Source organism: Chrysochloris asiatica, unplaced genomic scaffold, assembly GCF_000296735.1.
Source record: "Chrysochloris asiatica unplaced genomic scaffold, ChrAsi1.0 scaffold00088, whole genome shotgun sequence".
NCBI classification, from domain to species: domain Eukaryota; kingdom Metazoa; phylum Chordata; class Mammalia; order Afrosoricida; family Chrysochloridae; genus Chrysochloris; species Chrysochloris asiatica.
In genome coordinates this window covers 7,612,720-7,624,041 of record NW_006408606.1, presented here as the reverse complement: position 1 = coordinate 7,624,041, position 11,322 = coordinate 7,612,720, and the positions used below count along the sequence as shown (strand labels likewise).

The 11,322-nt window shown below is 34.4% G+C and overlaps 1 protein-coding gene across 1 annotated transcript in view; it reads left to right on the top strand.

Moving 5' to 3' along the window:
• Positions 1 to 11,322, top strand: part of SPATA5 (spermatogenesis associated 5) — a 520,157-nt gene that overhangs the window by 99,224 nt on the left and 409,611 nt on the right. Inside the window, exon 11 of the mRNA XM_006866265.1 lies at positions 1,680 to 1,834. Within this exon, the coding sequence (XP_006866327.1) occupies positions 1,680 to 1,834 (155 nt within the window). The remainder of the gene's footprint in view (positions 1 to 1,679; positions 1,835 to 11,322) is intronic.

Sequence of the window (11,322 nt, the reverse complement as noted above, 5' to 3'; positions counted from 1 at the left end):
CAACCTGAGGGGCTCATTTTCCAGCCCTATGTCTGACAGTGTTTCTCTGCTATTCATAATGTTTTCAGTGACAAAAATTTATAAGTAGTTCATCACTCCTTCTTCCTAGTCTGTCTTCATCTGGAATCTCATCTGAAACCTGTCCACCATGAGTGACCCTGCTGGTATTTACAATACTGGTGGCATAGCTTTCAGAATGACAGCAACTCAACAAGCCACCACAGTATGACACACTGACAGATGAGTGGTGGGTGACAGGTTTAGTAGTAATATAATCCAACAGTTATTTAATGATGCACTTTGCAACTTATATAATGATTTAGTTATTTTATATACATTTTGTGATCCCATGTGATCATTCTCTGTTGTCGCAGAGTTCTGATTTTCAAATAATGACCTGGAACTGTGGATCTATTTCTTGAGAGTCTTTTTACTATTCACTTTTTTCTTTTAAAGTAAATGATACCTAGTTCTCTGCTTTTGGCCATTTATGTGTAACTTTTTTGCATCAGTGCTTCCTGTCTCTCTATAAAAGTTCAAATAAAGGCAAACAAGTAAAACATTCAAGTGATATTTTAATTTAGCAATAATTCACTGTGGTTTGGGTAAAAGAAGTTAAAAATGATGGCACAAACTAGATTTCTAAGAGGTTTCTGAAACTAAAATTCTTCAAAGCAAAACTTCATTGTGCACTGGAACACAAATGTAGCACCTCATTCAAAAAGTCATAAAGTACAGAGCACACAGGAACTTTTCTGGCCTCTAAACTAGAGGTCTTTATTTAACTCAAAGGGCTCTAAATCAAGCAATATGAGTGGTTGTTGGCCATTCAGTCCTGTCAGGTTTAAACTCCAGGAAATGGCAAAAGACATACAACTTAGGATCTTTAATTTTCTAAGTTAGCATGATTTCTATTTAACTTATTTTGCTTTTAAGTAAATTTGACTTTGTTAATCTTCATTTTGACACCTACAGTGCCAAATTTTATTATTATCGTCGTGTTCATGTATCACTTTCAATTAATTCTCTTATTTATAAAAATCATCAGGAATTTTTATGTTCTCCAAATGATAGGCTTTTCTAAAGTTCAAATATCAGCCCTTTTTTTCTATACCCCTGATCGTTCTGTTGCCTTACCTTGTAGATCTTTTCCATTCTTATAATCTCAGATCTCATACGTTTGCACATAACCTGAAGTCTGAATTAATTTCTCTTGTCCCCAAACCACATACTCAACTGCTAGCTAAATATTTCCTTTCAGATATTCTGTCAGTACCATAGAAAATTTTAACTCTGGTTTGAACGTATTAATAAAAGGGACAAAAAGCACATTATTTTAATATTTTGTTCTTATAAAGTAATTTCCCCTAATAAATTATTTTGTATAAACCCCTATGAGTTTTTTAATGAAGATTTTGTAAGTTTTTTCATGTAAAATATTATAAAATATTGGTCTGCTCATATTTAATAATAGTTTTTCATATTTGTACTGCCAAAAGTATGTATTTTGACTTTTGTCTTTATCTTCTCATGCTTTCTTTTCTCCTCACCATCACAAGCACACAGATGTTTCAGTGGTATAATTTACGTGACCCTGGGGCTTTCATTATTATTTTTTGTTGGTTCAGTTTGTGTTTATGGGGTAAAAGATTAATCCTGTGTTACTCTTTTCTCTGTAGGTCTCTGTGCTTTGCGAAGAGTACTAAAGAAACATCCTAACTTCCCTGATAGCAAGGTGGCTGGATTGGTGAAAGTTACTTTGAATGATTTTTTGAAGGGGATGAATGACATCAGACCCAGTGCCATGAGAGAGGTAGCAATTGATGTCCCAAAAGTAAGTCATTTTAGCTACACTACTTGAATTCATTTTTGAAAGAAACTCAGACTGCAGGGAGATTGCCTACGTAGTGTAAATTAAAAAAAAATTTTAAACTGGAATTTTATTGAAATTTTTGCAAATTCACAAGCAGTTGTGAGAAGTAATACAGGAAAATGTTGTGGATGTCTTTTACCCATTTTCCCCTAATGTTACTATTTTGTAAAAATATTGTCGTTGATATAATCCACCAATCTTCCTCAGATTTTCTGTTCTATTTAGACTCATTTCTATGTGTCTGTGTATATTTAGAAGTCCCTGGCTGGAGCAATTGGTTAAACACTCAAGTACTAACTGAATGGTTAGTAATTTAAACCAACCAGAGGCAACTCAGAGCCTCGTGGCACAATGCATAAAGCACCCAGCAGCTACCTGAAAGGTCGGAAGTTCAAATCCAATTCTCTTTCCAAAGGAGTTTCAGTAATGATTTACAGCCTTAGAAACCATATAGGGCAGTTCGACTTTGATCATAAGATTTCTGTGAGTCTGAATGGACTCAACAGTAATGGATTTTGGTTTGTTTGGATAGAGGCATATCAGAAGGATTGATGATCTACTTCTGAAAGGTCTTGTCCTTGAAAGTTTTTGGAATGCAGTTTTACTCTACAGCACTTGTGGTTGCTGTGAATTGGTATCAAGTTGACAAAATCTGGTTTGTTGGTTTTTTATTATTGATGTATATGTAGCTCTACACAATTTTACCACAGGTAGATTTGTATATTCATTACCACAGTCAAGGCAATGAACATTTCAATCTTAAAAGTATCTGTCATGCTGCTCTTTTTGTAGCCACCATCACCTTGCTTCTATTTCTAAAATGCTGTTGCTTAAAAAAATGTTATATAAATAGAATTATTCATTATGTAACCTTTTAATATTAGCTTATTTCATTCAGTATAATTCCCTGGAGAGTCTTCCAAGTTGTTGTGTGAACCAATAGATTGTTATTTTCGTTGCTGAGTAGTATTCCATTGTATTATGCATCATGGTATTTTGGCCATTAACTTGTTTAAGGCCATCTGAACTGTTTTTAGCTTTTGGTTATATGAGTAAAATTGCTATAAACATTTGTGCATGGGCAATTGCATAAATAAAAGTTTTCATTTTTCTTGGATAAATGCCCAAGAGTACAGTTGCTTAGTCATATACTAATTGCATGTTTAATTTTATAAGAAGATACCAACTAGGCTAATTTTGGAACAATAACAAAACATTTTTTTAGTTATAAATCAATATTTATAATGCTTCCTGACCTATTACATATATCTCATCTTTAATAGTTCTTGCACAATTCTCAGTTACATCCACTACCAGCACAACAGAAGCTATCTTTTATGCTTGGGTCATGTTTCATCGTCTATAACCTAAGTAATCTCTAAAACTTGCTCAAATAAAGTCTCTAAAAGACATTGAGGAAATAAAAATGACTTAATGGTTTTCTGGAAAAATTATTATTTCTAGAAAATGAACATTAAAATAAAACATGACAATGTCATGTAATTTATTGAGGTTGGGGTGGGGGCAGTGACCATTACACTTGATGTGGTCAAAAAGAAGACTGTCTTGGTATGGTTTGGGGAAAAAGTGTATGATGCCATATTAGACCCCTGATCAGAAAAACCACTTAGCCCTCAAAATTCTGAGAAATAATTATTTTATTGTTAATATAAAATAGTTTTAAGCCATTATATATTGAGATGTTTAATTACCAAAATCTAAGTGATCCAGACATTTCTTAGCTTCCTACAGAGCTCAATTGTTTTGCAAATTTATGCTGAAATTTAGGAATATTTCGTGGGCTAGCTGCTGGTTTAAACTACTTAATGTTTTTTTAACTATTTTTGAAACATTTTCAAATTGACTATTGAACTTAAAACTTTGGGTGTTTTCAAAAGCTTTGTAGTAGAATATGCCAGTTGAATGTAAAGAGTTTGACAAATGGAATTACAGACTACTGAATGATTAATGCTGGGCAAGTGGAAACTCATGAGGTAGTTTGTAGTCTGAACTTTGGGTATATTGGTATAAATGCATTTATTTGTTTCGTTTATTTATTTTATCATGGGTCAGGTTGGTGTCTTTAAAAAATGACCACCAAACTGTCTTTCCCACAGCACTCTACTTCTAATCTGTGGTGTTCCATGATTCACTACAGTGGTCGCACAGAACTCAGACACCATACTCACAGTTATGGGGTTTATTAAGGGAGTTATTTAGGATCAGAAATGCCCATTAAGGACAACCTCTCCTCTACTGTGCCCACAGACCAGCCTTTCTGATACTTGGCTCTTTGACTTGACCTATGCCTGGCTCAAGCAATATTATTACAAAGAGATCACATGAAGATTAAGATGTACTTGACATTAGCCATAGTATTTTCAATAGCCTCATCTGCATGTGAAAGTTGGACAATGAATAAATAAGAAGAATCTATACATATGAATTATGCTGTTGGTGAAGAATATTGAAAGTACTATGGACCACTAGAAGAACAATCAAATCTGACTTTGAAGATATATTTTTTTCTGTTGTGTATAGGTTCTGAACAGATGCCTAACAACAAGAGTTGAAGACCAGTTATAACAGCCCAAATCACTTTAATGTCTAAAAAAATTGAGAAACTAAAAACTAAAGGAACATACACTAAAAATTTAAACTTCAAGTTACTACAAATGGAGTACGTGTTTAAATAGTGTCTGTCCACTTTGGAATTTCTAAAGTGATCATTCATCACACAAACTGGTACTACAACTATATTATTAATTGCTTTAATGGAAGGTTTTCCCCTTTATTTTCTTTTGATACAGTATTTACAATCCATGGACTTGTGCCATTTTCCATTTGGAACTTTATTATTTGGCCTAAGGCCATGGTGTACTGTAATGTTACTCATGAGCTCTGGATTAGAACTGGTGGAAGTACTTTCTTGTTTTGCTTTTATCCTCATTTCAGATTGTAAAAATTTTTGTGCATTTCTATAATTGGATTCTTACACTTAGCTTTCTGAACTCTGACAATTACATTTACAAAATAGTAGTATCTGTAAATTATGTAGAAGATTTAATCCATTCTTTGCTATAGAAAACCTTTCTAAAGCAGGTATTTAATTGTGATAATTTTTTATAGTAAATTGGACATTTGACATTTTTTGAAAATAAATTTTGGTGTGTGAAATTAAAACTACTAAATCACACTTTCCTAGTTATACTTCAGTTTGAAAGAAATGTCATAAATAGAAATGTTACTAATTGTAATTTACTTTTTGGTATTGACCATAATGCATTATTAATTTTAATTTCTGGATAATACATGTGTCAGCTGTTTATTTAGATATTTTTGCTCATTTTTCCCCCCTGGACATTCTGAATTGGTGTTATGATGACATTGTATTTCTTTACTACAGAAATCTATATAATCTTTGAATATACTAATATACATTGTAAAGTTATAGTTTTCTACCCAGATATTGATAATTGTTAGCATTTTGTTATAATACCTGCAGGATTATTTTTCTGAGTGTACATATATTGTTGTTGTTAGGTGCTGTCAAGTTGGTTCTGACTCATAGCAACCGTATGTATAAGAGAACAAAACACTGGCTACTCCTGTACCGTCCTCACAATTGTTACTAAGTTTGAGGCCATTTTTGCAGCAACTGTGTCAGTCCATCTCTTTGAGTGTTTAGTCTTTTACTTTATCAAGCATGAGTTTCTTCTCCATGCACTGGTCTCTCTTGCCAGAGTACTTGAGGAGAAATCTCTGCATCCTTGCTTCTAAGGAGTTCTACTGCTTCCAAGACAGAGTTGTTCTTCTGGCAGTCATGGTATATTTACTATTCCTTGCCAGCACTATAATTCAAAGGCATTATTAATTCTTTGATCTTCCGTAATTTTTATATACCTTCCACATACATAAAAACATAGGAGGCAATTGAAAATGTTCATATGTTGTTAGGTGCCATTGAGTTGGTCCCAACTCATAGCAACCCTGTGAATAACAGTAGGAAATGCTCTCCTGTTCTGTGCCATCCTTGCAATTGTTATGCTTGTGCCCATTGTTGCTGCCACAGTGTCAGTCCATATTATTGGGACTGACCCTCCACTGTATCTAGCATGATGTCTTGCTTCAGGGACTGATCCTTCCTTAAGATAAGTCTTGCCATCCTCATTTCTAAGGCGTATGCTAGGTGCACTTCTTCCAAGACACTTGTTGATTGTTCTGCAAGGCCATGGTACTTTTCATATTCTTTCCCAGTACCATAATTCAAATGCATTGATTCTTCTACTGTTTCCTTATTATTCATTGGTTAAAAACTATCACATGCATATGATGTGATTGAAAATACCATTGCTTGGGTCAGTCACACACCTTACGCCTCAAACTTTGTTCTTTAAAAAGTTTTAAAGACATCTTTGCTCTTTAACACTTTAAAGAAGTCTTTTGCAACATATTTGTCTAATGAATTATGTCATTTGATTTCTTTTTTTTAAGTTTTTTATTGTGAATTGAGTGATAGTTTACATGGGAGAACATCGGTTTTACACTCATTATTTCATTGCAGTGATTACAGTTTCCTCTGTGTATCATCAGTCAACAATATTTTTTATTCTAGTCAACTGTTGTTTTTTTTCGGTGTGTGTGGGGTGTGTTCATAAAAACAGTTAGGAATATATAATCATTTGAAACAACTAAAGGGCACATTCTGCAAACCTGCCTCCTGGCCGCCACTATACAGCATTTCTGTTTCCATGAGTCTAGAGTCCTCAGCTATTCTGTCTCTCCATGTCCTCATCTCTTCCTCCAGCTCTGTTGTTGCTGCTTCTCAGGTTAGGGTACCACATTCTGCTCATGCTCTTTTCCATTGGTGGTCCTAGGGTCCTCTGTTCCTGGACTGTTAAGATTAACTACTCCCCCCTTTTTGTTACAAAACTTCTACCTTTACAGTTGTGATAGTCACTATTAGCCATGATAACAGGTTGTTGTTGTTATGTGCCTTGGAGTCGGTTCTGACTCACAGTGACCCTGTACAGGGTTTCCAAAGCTGTAAATCTTTACTGGAGCAGAAAGCCTCATCTTTCTCCCGTGGAACAGGTGGTAGTTTCGAACTGCTGAACTTGAGGTTCACAGCCTGATTTGTAACCACTACATTACTAGAGCTCCTATGAATAACAGGTTGTTGTTGTTAAGTGCCGTCGAGTCGATTCTGATCCATAGCAACCCTGTATAGGGTTTCCAAGGAGTAGCTGGTGACCTTGAACCACTGACCTTGCAGTTCAAATGACTGCAGTCTGATGCATTAACCCATGACTCCACACCAGGACTCCTGAATAACAGGTCCTCACTATAAATCATAAGAATCTTATCCACTGCACATTCTGAAACTAAACTCTCTCTTGAAAACTTGTAAGCTAGTCATTTCGTGCCTTTATAGCGCCCCCATTTTAGGTAGTCATTTGATTTCTGGACTGTTGTTTACATGAGAGTTGTTTACATGAGAGTTGACTGTAGAGCCAAATAAAATGAAATTTTTGGAAACTTCAGTTTTTGTTCTGCTTAGCATGATATTATTTATTGGTCCAATTGCAAATACTTTGTCTTCTTGAGATGCTCTTTGAAATTTTCTGTTCAACATTTTTATTTCCTCATTTTTTCTATTTGCTCAAAATTCCAGATCTTTGCACATTTCATTATGATATTGTGGTACAATGAATTTATTTATTATTATTTATTATTTATTCCAATGGAATGCAGAAATCATCAACCAATATCATTACTATCACAGGAAAGTAAAATTTTGCTAAAGAAAATTAAAAAGACTGCAATAGGGAACATGGACAGAGAACTGCCAGCATCTTCAAGACAGATTCAGAAGAGGACATGGATTCAGGGCTCTTATTGCTTACATTTGATGAATCTTGGCTGAAAGCAGAGAATACCAGAAAGATGTTTACCTGTGCTTTACTAACTGTACAAAGGCTTTTGACTCTGTGGATCATGACAAATTATGGGTACATTTGATTGTACCTATGGTTAAGGCGTCAGACTGCTGCAAAGCCTTTTGAACTGCAAAGTTGGTGGTTCAGGCTTACAAGCTGCTCCTTGGAAACCCTATACAGAGTAGCTATGGGTTAGAATCATCTTGACGGCACTTAACAACAACAACATGTGGAACCTGTACATAGAACAAGAGGCAGTCATTCAAACAGAACAAGCGAATATGGAATGGTTTACAATTCGGAATGTTGTGGGCTAGGATTTATTCTTTCACCATACTTATCTCTTTGCATACTGAGCAAATAATCTGAGAATCTGGATTATTTGTAGGAGGAGGAAGATTCATTAACAACCTGAGATAAGTAGATGACACAACCTTGCTTGCTAGAAATGAAGAGAACTTAAAAATACTTACTGATGAAGATCACGGACCGCAGCTTTCAGAATAAATTGCACGTCAACATAAAGAAATAAAAAACCCTCACAACTGATCAATAAATAGCAGCATGTCAATTGGAGAAAAGACAGAAGTTGTCAAAGACTTCATTTTACTTGGATACACTATTACAATTCATGGAAGTAGAAGTCACAACACCTCTTTAAAGCAATTAAGAACAAAGATGTCAGTTTGAGGAGTAACATGCACTTTACCTAAGCACTGGTATTTTCAGTAGCTTCATATGCATGTAAAAGTTGGTCAGTGAATACAGAAGACCATTGAAGAATTGATGCATTTGAGTTATGGTATTGAAGGAAAATATTAAAAGTACCCTGGACTATCAGAAGAGTAAACAAATCTGTGTTGGAAGAAGTACAGCCTGAATGCGTCCTAGAAGCCAGGATGATGACATTTTGTCTCTCTTACTTAAGACATATTATCAGAAGGGACCAGTCCTTAAAGATGAACATCATGCTTGGTAAAGTGGAGGGTAAGTGAAAAAAAGGAAGACCCCAAACGAGATGGATTGACACAGTGGCAGCATCACTGGGCTCAAGCATAATAATTGTGAAGATGGCACAGAACCAGGTAGTGTTTCTGTTGTGCATAGGGTTGCTATGAGTCAGAATTGACTTGGCATCTAATACAACAATAATAGGAAAAGGAATTACCATGCTAATATATATGACACTTTTAAAATTCAACAAATTTTGTGTTTCCTGAAAAGGGTTTTAATTTTAGTCATTTGATAAAACTTTTAAGATTATGAAGAATGAAATAAAGTATCATTTTATTTTCACTTTAGCCTATTTTTTTCTTTCCACTGCTGTGGTGCTGTAGTATAATTACAGGACTGTTAACCACAAGGTTGGTTGGTTTAAACCCTTCAGCTGCTCCTTGGAAACCCTATACAGAGTCACTGAGATGGAACTGGCTCAACAGCACTTAACATCAACAACAACATGGCACAATGAGTTCATTGTTTGACTGCTAATTGTATAGTCAGTGGTTCAAACCCACCAATTGCTCCTTGCGAGAAAGATTAGGCTGTCTGTTCCCATAAAGAAGCTAAGCTGAAATCTGTCCACCGTGGATGACCCTGCTGGTATTTAAAATACCTATGGCATAGTATCACAGTATCACTATGACAAACTGACAGTTGAATGGTTGATAATCCAACCTATCCCCCTTTATTCTTTTGGAAATTTTCTTCAAAATAAGATGAAAGTCAGTAAGTAGGTGATATGGCTTACAGTTTTACTTTCATGTGAACTTTTTGTAAACTGAACATCAACCAGAGCTCTAGGACAAACTGTATAGCTTAAACCCTTCATAAGCTTGGATCAAGGTTAAATTTAGAAGTTGATAGCCAGATTGAGTGTATACTAAATACCATCAGTTACATATACATTCTTTATTTATCTTCATTTTTAAAAGTTAGAAACAAACTTCTTAATTATCTGAGTAATCAAAAGGCTGTTTCACTAATTACATATTTAAAATTTACTACCATATTTTCATCTGACACCTTTTTACATAAATTTCAGAATGTGACAAGTCAGTTTAATTTCATAGGATGAGCTCATTAGAAGTACGTTTCTGGTGCAGCGATTTGAGTTCAATTGTTTAGTTGACCAAAATTATATTTCTTTTCTAATGTACCCTCAATATAATTAGTAGAAATTTATTTGAGTTTCTATTTTAAAAGAGTGCTACATTATATTTTCTTCATTTTTTATAGACTCAAAGGGTTGAGGGTTTCTGTGATGCTTTATTAAAGATTTTTTTTTTTTTTGGAATAGATAATACAAGCTGTGGAAATTCTTTTAATTCCATATTGGTTTTGGTCTGGGCTTTTTTATTCAGTATCTTTTGATTTTGCTCTTTGTTGTCTAGACAGAAAAGTGTCTTCTATCACTTCCAAGATCCGAGTCTTTCCTGCCAAATTCTCTTGTGCATTTTATAGTTTTAAGTAATAACAATTGAACAAGAAAGAACAATTGGGGAAGTAGATTACTTTAAGCAGGAAATACTCAATGCCAAAATCAAGTTTATAATTTAACTTCATTAAATATTTCAGGAGTTTAACTCTTACATTCCATGTTTCTTTCATGCCTTATTTTTCTCAATCCTCTATATAAGAAGTAGTAAAATTATGGCAAGAATCACCAATATCTGTGCTCCTCTCTCATTTTGATTGATCATTTTTTTCTCAGAGTCTAAAAGGGAAATCTTAATTTACAATTCCTGATGACTGTCTTCTTTTAAATTTATAGTAATGTGGAGATTGTTATAAATGGAAGCTTAAGCTATACTTGAATATACAATTGAATATACTCATTAGTCTTAATGAGTATTTATTAAACACACATATTTACAATTAGAATAAAGGAGACAATTCACCTAAAAATTGGTATCCATTTGTAGAGGTTTACGTAACTCTTTTGCGGATTGATCTTTCCAAATGAAGTTACTGATGCAGCTAAACATTCATCAGCATATTTATCATCTCTAGGATATAAAGTCTAAATTCTTCAGTTTGGCATTTGTAACATGCTTCCTGCCTCTTTTTTCACTTTGTTTTCACATTGTGATTTAGTCTTTTAAAACCATTCCATATTTTGGAATATAGTGGTCCCCCATCTGCCTGCAAAATTCTTTTCTGAACCCTTTGATACAAAAGAACCTGGAATGTATATACAGCCCCTCCCAACTGCTCCCACAAAATTCACGTACATATCTTCACATAATTTTGTCTTATTATTTATGTATCCCTGTTATTGTTAAGTGCCGTTGAGTCAGTTCTGACTCATAGCACCCTGTATAGGGTTTCTGAGGAGCGACTGATGAGTTTGAACCTCTGACAATATGGTTCAAACCAACCTTGAGATCCATTGCATATCTTACAGCACCATTCCAGGATTCCATTATTAGAGCCATTTTGTATATAACATAATGAATACGTAGTCCATTGCTTATTATACAGTGCCACACCAGGACTCCCTAGTGCTTG